Source organism: Bidens hawaiensis, unplaced genomic scaffold (genome assembly GCF_021521415.1).
Source record: "Bidens hawaiensis isolate Kalapana, Puna unplaced genomic scaffold, B.hawaiensis_p1.1 tig00001960_1, whole genome shotgun sequence".
Taxonomy (NCBI): Eukaryota; Viridiplantae; Streptophyta; class Magnoliopsida; order Asterales; family Asteraceae; genus Bidens; species Bidens hawaiensis.
Genome location: NW_027491108.1, coordinates 1,260,029 through 1,275,450, shown reverse-complemented (window position 1 = coordinate 1,275,450; position 15,422 = coordinate 1,260,029). Strand labels below are relative to the sequence as shown.

The 15,422-nt window shown below is 38.9% G+C and overlaps 2 protein-coding genes across 3 annotated transcripts in view; one reads left to right on the top strand and one right to left on the bottom strand.

Moving 5' to 3' along the window:
* The window catches only part of LOC143601874 (E3 ubiquitin-protein ligase PRT1-like), a 228,406-nt gene that overhangs the window by 67,841 nt on the left and 145,143 nt on the right, over nt 1-15,422 (bottom strand). The window lies entirely within an intron of this gene.
* Nucleotides 9,154-10,504, top strand: LOC143600430 (uncharacterized). Of its 2 annotated transcripts, XM_077078134.1 has the most exons (2): nt 9,154-9,512; nt 9,552-10,504. In XM_077078134.1, exons 1-2 carry the CDS (start codon nt 9,194-9,196, stop codon nt 10,382-10,384), a joined length of 1,152 nt encoding a protein of 383 aa, XP_076934249.1. In that variant the 5' UTR covers nt 9,154-9,193; the 3' UTR covers nt 10,385-10,504. The 2 variants fall into 2 exon arrangements, with proteins under 2 accessions (XP_076934249.1, XP_076934243.1); XM_077078128.1 differs by having other exon boundaries at nt 9,154-10,500.

The following is a 15,422-nucleotide window of genomic DNA, read 5'->3' as shown; positions in this document are numbered from 1 at the left end:
TATACTACCGACATACTTACCCATGCCCGAATGTTGGATGCCAAACCGACACCGACACCTTTAAGCACTAATGTTTCCTTTGTTTCAGCAGGTAACTTATATTCGGATCCTGCGCTATACCGTTCCAGTGTGGGTGCTCTTCAGTATCTCACGATAACACGACCTGATATCACTATGCCATCAATCAAGTTAGCCAATTTCTGCATGCTCCAACGGTTACACATTTTGAGGCGGTAAAACAGATTCTCAGATATCTTAAGGGCACTTTGGCCTTTGGTCTTCACTACTGTTGACCCTCTCATACATCTCTCCTAGGCTACTCTGATGCTTAGGAAGCTCGTTGTTTCGAAACTCATCGTTCTACTTATGGTTACTCTATTTTTCTGGGTGGTAATCTCATCTCATGGAGTGATAAGAAACAACCTACCATCACTCGCACCAGTTGTGAATATGAGTATCGAGCTATGACTAATACGGCTGCTAAGATTGTCTGGAAAACTCATCATCTACAAGAGCTCCATGCCTTACCACATGATCGACAAACTATTCTCTGTGATAATAGAAGCGCTTTATTTCTTACGCAAAACCATGTATTTCACAAACGTGCAAAACACAATGATTTGGATTATCATTTCATTCGTGAACTAGTTCTTTCTGGTAAATTATATACAAAGTTTGTGCCAACCAAGCTCCTGGCGGCAGACATTTTTACAAAGAGCCTTCCTTAGTCCGCAATTTGACTACTTCCGGCAGCTACTTGTCTTTGGTCCACCACCGTATCGCTTGAGGGGGAAGTTAGATAGTTATATTGTTAAATTTATGAATTGTTGTACTGCTTATTTGTATCTTTTTATATTCTTGTATCCCTCTTTTGTAAATTGTTTGTATTTGTATACATATCTTCTTCAATTGAGGAGATATAGAGTTTCCATTTTTGAGAACTTAGAAGAACCTAAGTCTTGAACACCACACCCTTTTGCATATTTCATATTTATAATGCTTTAATGATTATTTTGGCATTTTGCAATAGGTATTTCTCGTTACCAGAACTACGTAAGTCCTGTAACTTGCATCCTTTTCTAAATATTTTCTTTTGGGATTGTTTATACTTACTGTTTTCATAGTGTAGAACTACTAATGTTTCATACAAAGATTACAACAATTTCAGATGCTACATTCCAAAAATTGACAGTTAGGTAACAATACTCAACTTTTCGATGTGTCTTAACAATTTCTCCTTCCCAAAATTGCAAAAGAGTGGTCCTGATCGTGTTCCAAACTGTCGAGAAAAACTCTTTAAAGTCTTTGAGCTTGACATTGACCAGCACCCCATTAGACAAAAAACGTATTTGCTACCAGGCACTGCTAATCATAATGACAATGGAGTTCAACGCCATGTAACGACGGAGTTGACCAACACCCCAATTGCTAGCTTCTTCGTGTTTTTTCTTCGTTTCAACCTTCAATAATATAACCAGGTCAAGGTACTATGCTTCATAATATTTATAGATCAAATTGTAATACTTATCGTCTAATATTCACGCATATTTATTACTCAGTCAGTGCTAAGTTAGAAATTCACATCTATCATGACTCGTATAACTAGTTGATCCGGATATTATAGACAAACTATATATAATAGTGATTGCTCAGGTGATTTGAAATCTTTGGTTTCACCTTCGATCATTTTCATGTCAATATAAGTGAGCTTTCTAACGAAACTTTAATCTTACATCAATAACTTTCTATAAAATTCACAGTAAGTAGTGAAGATTTGTATCATATCAGATACCGTACGCGATTAATATGGATGATACACGTGACACGATCTGGTGATACACTAGTGAAGGTAATACATGATTGTTAGTCACGTAGACGATGCATTTACTGTCATATAATATGAATAAATTGTTGGTAGATGGGCAAAATTGGATATATGAATGTGTCACATATATAATGATTATAGAGGTAATTTTTATGTCCCTAAGATATATATACCACATCAAAATAAATAGCTCATATTATGATTTTCTCTTTATATGGGTATACTTGGCAAAACTAGCTGGTAGCTAGAAGCTAAAAACTAGTAGCTGTAGCTTTTTAGATATATTTAGGTGTTTAGCAGGGTAGCTGTAACTTTTTAGATATATTTAGACGTTTGGCAGAGTAGCTGGAACTTTTAATAAAACTAATTTGGTGCCCGCGCGGTGTAGCGGAGTGCGCGCGCAACCTGACATCACTCACATAATCCGTGTCAGTACGTGATTCACTTGATAATAGTGCACACATAACCCGAATGCGGGCGTTTAATTCGTGCAATGGCAATAAGCGTGTAACGGGTGGCGAAAATCAAGAAACAAAGCTCAAATATACAGCAATTTCAAACAGATAATTTTTTAAGCCAACATTTTTTGATCTGAAACCCTTTCTGACCCGACACCGTTTTAATCTGAAGCATGTTCTGATCTGGCCCCTTTCGACTCAAAACCGTACTGACTGGAACGAACTACATTAACCATTTTCGTATCGACTCGTTCCGACTCTAATTTAGTCTTACACATGACCCGAGCTCGTCTGACTCGACTTGTTGCCAATCATAACCGGTAAAGAAGTATTTCAATATCATACTCAAATTAAAGAGAATAACATGCTCTTTTTTATGATGTAATGTGTTTAAAAAAATATTAATGTGTGAAAAAGTTATTGACTTTTAAAGAGTCATGGGGGTAGTTAGTTTTGAATAAGGGTAAAATATGTAACTATTATATAAATTAACAAAAGTTAATGAAAGTTTAAGTATCAAAATTGTAAATTCAATTATAAAAGCTTGTAGCTTTTTCTTAAAAGCTAGTAGTAGTAGCGTTTTAGAAAAAGAACTTTTTTTCCAAATATAAATGCTTCAATCCCATTGAACAAAACAAGGCTTTTTGTTAGGTATAAGTACCAAAATTATGTAACTATTATATAAAGTAACAAAAGTTGAAAGGCTTCATATAACAGTTACATATTTTACCCTTATTCAAAACCTTTGTTAATTTATAAAAGCTTCAGTCCTATTGAACCAAACAAGGTTTTTTGTTAGGTATTAGTTTTTTCTTAAAAGCTTCAAGCTTGAAACCCTTAAAAGCTCCTTGCCAAAGATACCCTATGTCTTTTACTTAACCGTGTGTTATTGAGATGGAGATTGGCGCCAACGCATTTCATATGGGTCCATTTGATTGAGTTGCAGGCAAAACGGGGCTTTGGTGTCGTTATTTTGGTTGCACTCAAAGGGGCTCTACCCTATTTTGAAGGTGATGTGGAACCGTGGAAGACATATGGCGTTGACTCTACTCCTTTGATTCCCCTTTCTACCCCATAACATCCAGCCTTACTGGACAACAAAACCATTTTTACCGGTTATATTTTATCACTCTAGTTTAAGTAACTTACACTTTAAAAACCACTCTTTTAGCAATCATGTCACTAAAGTTTAGTGATTCGTGTAACTTTCAACTTTCACATTTTCACTGATCAAATTATTAAACTAAAATTTTAAATTCTTTTAAGGTATTAAAGTTATTTGCATTTGTTCTAAATTATAACACATGTCTGAATTTAGAAATAACAAAACAAGAAATTACGAGTTTCATGACTCATTTGCATGATAAAAAGCTATTACCAGTGTGGTGGGGCCATGGAGGTGATAATGAAGGTTGAATTTAAGGTAGCGTTTGTTGTGTGGGAATGACAGTGGGAAGGGAATAATTCATTACATGAGAATGAAAAATGTGATGTTTGGTTGCTCAATGGAATGAAATCATCCATTACACATGAAATCCTATTCCATCAAAATCATTCCTTCTCACCCCCCTTCTTTTTTTTCATTCTATTCCTCCTTCACTCTACTTTCTCAACAACACCACTACCTAACAACGACGACCACCACTACCATTGCTGCCACCACCACCTGACCGCCATCGTCGTTGCTGCCCGCCACCGTCGTTGCCGCCACTACCACCTATGTCACCACCGCCACCACCACCGTCGCCGCCCTACCATCACCATCACTACCAATGCTACCACCCCCACCTCCACCACCGCCCACCACCACCACCATATTCGTCACCTGAGCTACCACTACCATCGTTGTTGCGGGTCCTTTTTTTTTTTGTAAAAAATTATTTTTAGATAGGAGTGTTTTTATTATTTCTAATTCATTCCTACGTTTTTTTTATATACCAAACAACAAAAAGTAATAATTTATTCCATTTCTATAGGTTAACCAAACAAGACGAAGGAATGGTAATGATCCATTTTATTCTGTTGTTCATTTCATTCATTCTCTCATTTTATTTCTCCTTCATTCCATTACCTCCAACCAAACATATAGGGGGTGTTTGGTAAAGGGATTTGATTGGGGAGAAATGGAATTAGAAATATTTCTTTTGTTTGTTTTCCACTTTTCATTTCTATTTCTCTAAAACTAGAGAATTCCATTTCTCTTTAAAACAAAGAGAAATCCATTTCTCAGCAGCCTCCTTATAGCATGTCACCACCTCGTCTCCGGCCACCACCTCGTCTCCGACCACCACCCCGTCTCCGGCCACCACCTCGTCTCCAAGTCTGCAACCGCCACCTCGTCTCCAAGTCTACAACCACCACCCCGTCTCCGCCATTCGCAGTGGTGAACACAGAGATGGTAACCGGTTGTAGGTTGCAGGTGGTACGGGTGAACGGAGATTAGGGTTTCAAGTGGTGGTTCGTGGTAGGTTAGGGTTTTCAGATGGTCGGGTGATTGTGGTCGCAAGTGGGTGACAGTGGTGGTGGAAATCGGCGATGGTCGCAGGTGGCTTCTGATTATCATCATCATCATCGCCACCACAACCACCACCACAAAATCTCCAAAGAGGCAGTGATGACAGATCTGAGCCTCCTTTTTCTATATCTTATGTTCCAAAAATTTGAATCTTTTTAATTTCTTGTGTACTGTGGTTGAAGAAGGGGATTTGGTGGCGGCAGCCGGTGGTGGTGGGCTGTGGTTGAAGAAAGGGCTGTGGTGGTGGTGCTGGTGGTGTGGGGCTGTGGTGGTGGTGGGGCTGCGGTGGTGAGTGGTGTCAGGTTGGGTGGAGGTGGGGTTGGGTATAGCAGAGTTCTCTGTTTATTTTCTCGTGTACCAAACAAGAAAAATGATTCTTATTCTCCATACCAATTCTCTTCCTCTACAATTCCATTTCCATTTATATTTTCTCTCTTTTTCCATTCTCTGTACCAAACACCCCCATAAAGTTTTCTTCATGAGGAGTTCATATGATCGAGTTTTGAAAGGAAAAAATTTGATAGTATCTCTAATAGAATTAGAAGGTTTGAAATAAAAATGATGAAATTAATAAGGACAATTGATTGCCAAGTAAGAGAATATAAATCGGTCAATTACTCCTCGTTGACCAATTATACGTTTATTTATTAGACTAAAAATAAAACTTTTAATAGAAAAGGAGACAAAATAAAGTGGGGGAAGGTACAGGTACTTGTGGTGGTGGTAAGACACGGAGCTGGAACAACGAACTCTTGTAATCTAACAGCTGTCTACCACTGCTTGCTTACCCAACTCCCCCTACCACCCAATCACCCTTTTTCTCTTATGTTTAATATACATTTCTTTTTGTTTGGCAATTGACTGTTTGCTTACAAGATAAGTATTCAATGGTGAAACAAATAACGTGATCTTCGTTTTAAAAATTATTTTCATGTAAACCATGTTGTTTACTGATTTTATATTTAAATAGCAGTAATTGTAAATACTAGACTACCGTTGCTTTCTTCTTATTAATTTAGCGAACGATGCCAAGAACATGCAACATCAGTACTTTAATGGTTGTTTGAATACACTTTTCTCAACAAAGAGATAGGTTGAGAGAAAAATCAGAAATAATAATTTAGTAAAAGTTTATACCTTGTCAAATGCTTACTTCGGGTCTTTTGCCACCAACACATCTTTCCTTCGATAATTAATGCATGCAATATATTCAAGTTGTGTTTTGGTCTTATTCTTTGGTTAAAATCAATCGTTAAATTTCTATACTCTACCCACATAACATAAGACGACAACATTTGGTTGCAAAGGGCATGTTTAATGTAAAACGTTGTTAGTGTCTACTTTGAAATGTAGTTAAGAAAGAACATGCTATGTAATTCTTGGTAGTTCACTAGATATAGTTTACTTACATCAAGGTACGTAGTTGAAAGATATTATCGTCATTTAACTTAAGTTGCAATTTTTTTGAAATATGTTATGTTTTGCGTATTATCTTTTTAAATTTAGTTGCTATAAATTATCTTCATTAAATCACGTAAAACTTATAGTATGTGAGTGAAAGATGATCGACGCACAAATGTTGATTACCAATAGTATACAAACTAACAAAATGTAATTCACACAGGTCACAACATGCATACTGATGAGTTATATATGAGCTGATCACATATAAAGAGATGATGTGTATGTGATATGAATTCGTGTATTTTATCACCATATAAATGTTTTATGACACAACTATAATTACATAACACATCAAAATAGTTACTTTTGTGGTTTTCTCTTTATTTTAAACAACATTAAAGGTTTGTTACTTGTTTAGAAAAGAAGTGGCCATTCTTCTTCAACTATATATAAATTAAATTGCCATAATTCCTGATCAAGATTACTTATTCTATGAAATGACTCTCGTACTAACATCCCTTTCAAATTCTCAAAATTCAGGCTTCAATGACTAAAAGTGGTCAAATAGATACAAAAAGGCCTAAAACCAATTTAAACTAACATTAAACTTGTCTAGACCCAAGGCTCACCCTTTACGCATTGCTTAGCACCCCCAACTTTTTAAATGTCTTGTGCCTAGGCCCAAGGCTCACCCTTTACGCCTCGAATACGTTGAGCGTCTTTGACTACCTAGGTCACACACACACATATATATATATCTCAAGTGTCACGTTCTTTGAGTAATCGAATGATTATAACGAGCCTTATAGTGACATATTTGCATTAAGAATTGAACAGTTAGTCTTAAGCAGAAGACATACATAACCAAATAAAAAATGTTGAGGCCCTATATTACTTAATGTGAATTCATTGCTTAGACATGACAAAGGAAACAAGTAGATGACGAACACAAGGAATGATAGCATCTACGTAATCCCTCAACGGTATACATATAATTAGAGCATCTCCAAGGGTTGAATGATCTATACATTAGATACCATCTCATTAACATCACTCACCCTCTCATCTCTCTTTAATCGACTTTCATTCTTCACCAACCCATGTTGAAAATCTCATCCATGTAGATATTAAGTTATCAACTATATTTTAGCTAATGCATGCCTAATTGCTTGTTTACTTCTATGAATTAGAATAAACACCTTTAAAAACAATCTCGATAAAAGGACTCTTATAAATAAATACATCAAACAAATATGCCCGTAATTTGGATCATACTCTAATCAAGTGCAGTTTTGACAACTAATAAAAAAAGTCAGTGATGAGGTAATTAACAATTAACATATACAACAACGTTGAGTATTTCTTATTTTATGAAGTTCTCCTGAATCTTAAAAATTAGATATGATTATTTAACTTTAACTAAATCCAAATTGATAGTAACTTATTCAAGCTGGGTTGATAGTAAGGCTGAGGGGTGTGGGGCTTCAGCGGGGGCGCGAGAGCCCCTGGGGGCGCGAGCACCACACCACCGGGGCGCGAGAGGGGCGCGAGAGGGGCGCGAGCGCGGAATTCAAAGCAGGCGCAAGGTGGGTCGCGGGAGAAAGGTGGCGTAAAGGAGCATTGGGGTGCGTGACATAGCCGTTGGAGTGTACACAAATGAGCCGTTGGGCTCTTTAATTTAATAAAAAAAAATTTATTCTTCCTATATATAAACCCAATATCACCTAAAACAATTACCACACCCAAAATCACATAAAACAATTACCACAACTTCAAAAAAAAACCCAAAATCAACCCATCTTCCAAACTTTTTTTTAAAAACATGTCTGGAAATTGGTACCCAAACCTAGATTCAGGTTATAGTTACGACGATTTATGGTCGTCACCAGACCAATCGATGTTTTTTTCGGGGTCGCAAGAAACATCCGGCTTTCAACAATCCAACATACAACCGTCTCCTAACTTTGTTGTTCCGGAGACACAAGAATCACACGGTGATGCTACGGGAGCAAGAAGACGCGTCCACCGAAAAAAACAACTTGCAACGGACGGGTCAGATTGCCGCGTTGGATTCGACCTAAACATTGCGGGGGAGGAAACGTCTTCACCGCCGAGGAGGCGGCCATTGGGACGGGACGCCAAGGGGAAAAAACCGGCTGAGGGGGGAGCCGTAAACATCGTCGATCTTGTTGAATCCCTCAATAAATTCAACAAAACCATGGAGGTGGTCTCTAATGACAAAAAGGAAAAAAGTCGAATGAGAGATTTGGACTTCCTTACAAGAGACTTCAGTAACCTAAATCCGGTCGATCAAATGCTGATGGAAAAGCAAAAGGAACGTATCCGAAAGAGGTTGATCGAAGAAGACCAAGCTGAAGAATAAGAATAATGTTTTTTTAGTACTTTAATTTTTATTTTATTTTTAGATATTAATGTTTTTTTTTAATGTGTGTTTTTTTTAATAATTTATGAGTTTTTTTTAATAATACGTTTTTTGAATATATTTATAAAAAAATAAAAAAAAAATCCGCTGGAGCCCCTGCTCGCGCCCCTTCACACCAGGGCCAGGGGCTCCAGCGGGGGCTCCAACACCCATCTTATCCAGTTTCTCTCTCTGTCACACGTCACAATATTATTGGCTAGAGCCCCCACTCGCGCCCCCATTAGAGCCCCCCCACCCCTCAGCCTAACTTATTCAAGTTGGACGATATAAACTAAATAGATTCCATCACATCGCTGGCATCTCTGTTTGCATACGTGCACCCAGCCCACTCTTGCACGCATGTCCATGCATTCCATTATTCTTCCCCGCTATTTCCAGCTGTTTTTTTTCTCTCTCTCTCTCTCTCACCCTGTATCTATTATATTATATTAGAATATAATAAACTGTATATATATAAAACCACCTTGCTAGCTTTCTCTGTTCATCAAATTCTAGGAAACAAAACATAACCCACTAATCGTGGAGGAATTGATATAACGAAAGGAGTCATGGATCCATGTCCTTTCGTAAGACTTGTAGTTGGAAACTTAGCTTTGAAGTCTTCCGGTAACCCTCCCTTGACAAGCTGTTACTGTAAGATCAAACTCAAGAGTTTACCGACCCAGATCGCTGATGTTGCGTACTGTGTAGACGGTGATGTGAATCAAGTAACCGATCAGGTTCAAGCCTGCTTCAACTTCAAGAAATCGGAGTTTGATAAGGTGATTGAGAAATCCAACGGGTTGAAGATCGAAGTCTTTTCGGGTCGGAAAGGAAACCCGGTTTGTGCGGTTGGATCCGGTAAGCTGATTGGGGTTGTATCAGTTGGTTTGGATTCTAAGGTGATTGATTATGCTGGTAGCAGAGGATTAGTGGTGGTTCAGAACGGGTGGGCTCCGGTTGGTGACCGGATCTCCAAGAAACCCGTTCATTTGCATTTAAATGTTTGGGTTGAACCCGACCCGAGATTTGTTTTCGAGTTTGACGGTGAACCCGAGTGCAGCCCGCAGGTGTTTCAAGTGAATGGAAACATCCGTCAGGCTGTTTTTACTTGCAAGTTCAGTTTCAGAAGCTCTGGTGACGACCAGAAAGAGCGGAAAGGATGGTCGATTACGATCCATGATCTCTCCGGCTCACCAGTCGCCATGGCTTCTATGGTGACGCCGTTTGTCCCGTCTAACGGTACAAAGGGCGTCTGTAAGTCGCACCCGGGCGCTTGGCTTATTATGCGCCCGGGTCACAACACATGGAAGCCATGGGGCCGGCTGGAGGCATGGAGAGAGTCCTCCAGCCGGGCCCGGGACCACATCGGGTACCGTTTCGAGCTGTTACCCGATGCGGCGACCTCGGGACTTGACCCGATCATTTTATCTAACTCCTCCATCAGCTCCAAACATGGCGGGAAGTTTACTATAGACATCGGTAACGGAGGGTCACCGATGACGACGCCGACGGGTAGTTTTGACTCCGGGTCGGATATATGGTCAGGGTCATGGGCGCATGTGATGTACCAGGGGTTTGTGATGTCATCAAAGGTGGCGGGTAGTAAGGCGGAGGTGGAGATTGGGGTTCAGCACGTGACGTGCACGGAGGATGCTGCGGCGTTTGTGGCGTTGGCTGCGGCGGTGGATTTGAGCGTGGATGCCTGCCAGTCGTTTACGAAGAAGCTACGGAAGGAGCTGAGACATGACGGCGAGTAGTCGCCGGAGATAATTGTTATAGAAGAGGATCTTTTTTATTATTATTTTTTATATTTTATGTTTTGCAGAGTGTACAGTGAGATTGCTTGATGAGTTGTTTTGATTAAAATGTGATTTTGGGGTGATCAATGCATGTACAGTTGTTTATTACGATATCGGATCCGGTCGTATTTTTCACGTGGTTTGTAATTGTCGTAGCAGTTAATAGTACTGTTTAATAATGATAAAAAAAACTTGTGGGATAGATTCACTCTTTTTCACTTCGTCAAGAGGATCTACAATAGGAAAATCTATATACATGCTTGATAAATTAGATTAGAAATCACTTTATAAGCTAAAGCATTGTTAAATAATTACCACCTTTATAAACGCCTTCTTGGATCCCTTCTTTAACATCCATCCGTATGCACGACCTTAGCCAAAAACCCCCAATGGCGAAGAACGGGAATCACAATGGAGAGGAACGGCCTCGTCACATAAAAAGGACCCCATAACCATCACATTGGGGGGTCGACGCTCTAATTCTTTTACTTTCAAGGTTTACAACAAAGTTCAAAGTAAGTTTAGATTTATACAAACACCATTCTTATTAGTAGCCATGATCACGATATAGTTATAGAACCCGACTAGTATATATCTAATAGATACGGCGTGACTCAAGTAAAATTTGCTTCAGATTTTCATCTTGAGACTTGATCGTTCTTGCAATCCATTTAATGCATTGAAGAAACACTAAGTGAACCCACGGGCAGATTATAGATAATCTGGGGGTTAAGTAATGTTTCCCACGAGGATGAGGTCCAGCAGAGAAGGTTGTTCTTCAGGGGACCTGCAAAACAGACACCGTAAGCTTGTCACTGAGAAGGGGGGGTTCCTCCTTGTGACCACCCTCCGGCGTGAGAATCAGACTAGATTGCTCTGAATATAAGTGTATATTAAGAGATTGCTAGATAAGATTGAGATATCAGATGATCTTACCATTCCAAGGTGTTGGAGTATTTATAGCCGAAGGTAGGTTTTCTAGAAGGTACAGCCGGCTGAATAGTAATCCTGTTCCACCAACAGTGACTACGCACAGGCCATGCTGGTTGGTGGATAGGCTACGGCCAACAGTAAAGGTCGGCTGTATACGGTTCCTTTACTGCCGGCTACGCACTGTTCCACCAACTGTAGGCTGCGCACGTCCCATCGTAAGGGTTGGTGAGTAGGCAGCGGCTAATAGTGACAAACAGTACTAGAGGGTGCTCCTCCTCGTATTGTTGTCGGTGAGCTGTCACCCTGTGATTGGTTCATGGGCTGCTCTGGTCAAATTGTCTGTTCCGCCCATACCTTAGTAGGTATAGTACGAAAGACATTCCAGAAGCATACGGACTGGCTCATTTAGGCGGGAGTATTCCCGCCTTGCTCATTCCTTCATGTGACTACTGAAGTGGCTAATGCCTTGTGCGTGTAGCCTTGCTGTTAGTGCGGGTAGCCTTCCCTGATGGCTTGTATCCGCAGCTGCGGGAACAGGCGGGGTACTTCACCATTGGGAGGCTTTCCCTGCGGGTACAGCTGGCGTACTGCGCGTAAGGTTCTTTGAGCATGGTGGGTCCTGCTGGAGCAGTTGGTCATTGCGCAGACGTCCCTGTTCAAGGTGAGTCTTGCGGGTCCAACTGGGCTCTGCTGGGACCTACCTCTTCATGCATTTTACCAAGTATAGCATGCTTACAGATTGAGATTATACCTTCTAGTATATATATATATGATGCTTAAATATAATTCCAAAACGATTAAAATTCGTAATCTAGCTAGCAATTTCATGGCATAAACCAGTATACATAGGCCAACTACAACACTTTTTATGAAAATCTCCCATTCAAGCATCTTTTCAACCCATTACATCAATTACTCCATTAACTAACCACATTGGAAGTTCATTAGAAGCACACTAATATACACAAACTACCATTCTGTTTTTAGGAGATGAACACAACAAATTCCAGCTAAATCTTGACCATGTCATGTCATGTGTTTGGTAAAACTGCTTCAACCATTGCATGTACATTGGAAAACACACATTCGCATTTCTACTTTTCTTCTCCTGCCACTCCGTCTATTTTGTCTACAATAAAAATTACTGAACACACGAAAATATTTTCGACATCTTAGTACTACGTTAGCTAACAAGAATTACAAATCAAAATGAAAAAAAAACCCATCTTCAAAAAACATCTTTATCTGTTTGTTTCATTCTACATCTGTTGCTTCACTGTTACCATGCGGTGTTCTATCACAGGTAATACTTCTAGATCATTCCAAACCTCCTTTTCTTCTAAATGTGCTCTGAAATCTTCATTTTTAGCCTCCAAATTCGCAATTTTTAAAGGATCGATACTGTTTTCTACTTTTCTTCAGTCAATTGATTCATTTAACTCCGATATCTCTGGCAAATCCAAATATGAAGATCCTTGTGCTATCTCAGTCATTAGTGTGGTATTTGACTGAGGCCCATTCTCATGGAAATTTATTGATGATGTTGCATTGATGGATTCAGAAACTTTTTCTTGAATTAAGGTAGCGTTGTCGGGTGCTTCACGGTTAACAACTAAACCGACATTCTCAACGGAGTTATCATATGTTTTCCCGAGTTAAATTAAGGAGAGAAGGGAAATGATTCATTTCCTTTCTTTTCTTTTCATTCTCACTTTATTAACTCCTTTTCTTTCTTTTCCTTTCCATTCAATTCTTTCAAATTTAGAAAGAAAACAAACCCACTCATTTTACCCTTTATTTATCTTATCTTTCTTTTTCTTTCCTTTAATGAAACTCGAGAACATATTTCCTTGTTTCTTTCCCTTTAATGAAACTTGGGAACACAGCATTCTACCTCTTTCTCTTAATTTCCTTTCCTTTTTTTCCTTTACCTTTATCTTTCCGTCCTTTTCCTTTCCTTTCTCTCCTTAAGTAGAACTCAGGAACACATTAATGAGACTAGAAGCCTCATCTGCTTTGTAGTGTTCTCCGCGCGCCTCAATGAGTATGTTCACTGGATTCGTCTTTATAACGGTCAACCCTGTTCTCGGTTTCGCTTTGACCATCTATCTCTTCTCTTTCCTTCTCTTGTGTTTCCTTATTTTCATCTATGATGCCCACTGGATGTAACTCTCAACAATAAGCAAGACAAAGTGGATTTGAATAATGGGTTTTGGGAGTTACCATAAATCAGGAAGCTGATGCTGATTAGATTAGATTATTTATTATATCTAAGGTTGTAATTGTGTTGTGTCACACCCCGACTTAGGGCCTAGGTGTGACACCCATAGTTGGTACCTGTTTTGAAAATATATCTGAGTTGCAGGTTATTAGCGGAAGTCTTTGATTATAATAAAATATTAACTTATTTTGAAAATTCTTTTGGATAATAAATATTCAAGTATTTGGTTTACAAACCTTGTTTATACTTGTTATAATATTTTATTTATTTAAAATTGAGCCATCACCATCTGCGAGCATCTAACTCCACAAATGACTCTTATGCCTTGCTATCTGTACTACGCTTACTTTCCTGTAACGTGGGGAAAAATACGTTAGCGATATGCTAGTGAATCGTTAACTCTAAAAGCATTTTAAATAGCAATTATAATACAAATATAGTTTTCTTGACATTGTTCAGTAGAAATATTTCTATTTTCGGTATTGTGACACTGCCCTACACACACACAAGTCTCCGAGCCACATAGCCCATTCCGGAGGAACTATATATGACCATTAGCCCGCGGCCACGTAGCCTTTGACTGTTTAGGCTTAACGGTTATGTTTGGATCCAGATACATGTGTATTCGGTCTGAGTTGCTTTATTCTCTACTTTGTATTATAACGTTTTAGAGATCACGTAATCTCATGTAAACGTTTGACTGACTCTATAAGATAAACAACCTGTCTATCTTATAAAGTATAAATATGTTTTGACTGTTTGTAAAGGTTTAACGTATTCACGTTATAAAGAGGTTGAAAGTATTCACCTGTACCGATGATGTGATTGTTTGAAAACCTTTCTTGATTGCGACTGATTGTTAACCTATAAACAAATAGGTTTGAATGATCACCTTGATGGTGTTTCTTGATTAGAATGCAGACTTTAAGTCTGGTTGTAACCTTAATTAGGTTTGTGAATGTTTTGAAATCATGATTGTATTAGTGTGACGTTTGGTATAGCATGCTTTGGCCTAATAGGGTTTATCACGTTGGCAAACTTCTCCAGGTAAGTAAACGGTCCCGCAGTTGATTGGGATGTGTACGAATTACTTACCTTAGGCAAGAAGAGTCTACTAATGATATCCCCCTTTCAGTTACTACATGCCCGTCAAAATATAGTTTTGTATAACATTATATTTATAAAAATAATGTTTGATTGAAATCTGTTCATGAATGCTTTTGAAAATACTTTCAAGGTTAAAGGCCATAGCCTTGACTGAGTCTAAGCTTAATATAATATGATTGACAATAACTTAGACTTAGATTCTACCTTAGTGGATGCTTGAAATCCTTATGCTAAGGCAGAACAATTGCTTAGTTGGCAGAACTTCGTTCCTAACTCACTCAACTGCTCTACAGCTCGTTAACACTTCAATACTTGCACAAACTTCACGAAAACGAACCTCGGGACTTCTCGGCAAAGGCACTAAGTGTGTGTTTGTGATGGTGAATGTGGGATGAATGGGGTTCAAACCTGTAGCTGCCTATTTATAGCCTCGATTTATGCATCTTCGCGTATCGCGAAGATGCATGCTATGGCGGTTCGCGATACGCAAAGATGCATGACGGCGCCGCAATCTTGCATTTCTACCCCGTGTTGACACGTGTCGCCACGTAACTGAATAGGCTTTGAAATGTGTGCCAGCATCTTCGCGATACTCGAAGTTGTTCAGCCATTATGCATCTTCGCGATACGCGAAGATGCATAAAGTTTATATTTTCATTTTCAGTCCCTCTACTTCCAGATTTGGTGTTTTTAGCCCTTTAACTTTCAGAATTTACATTTTTAGCCCAAAATTGA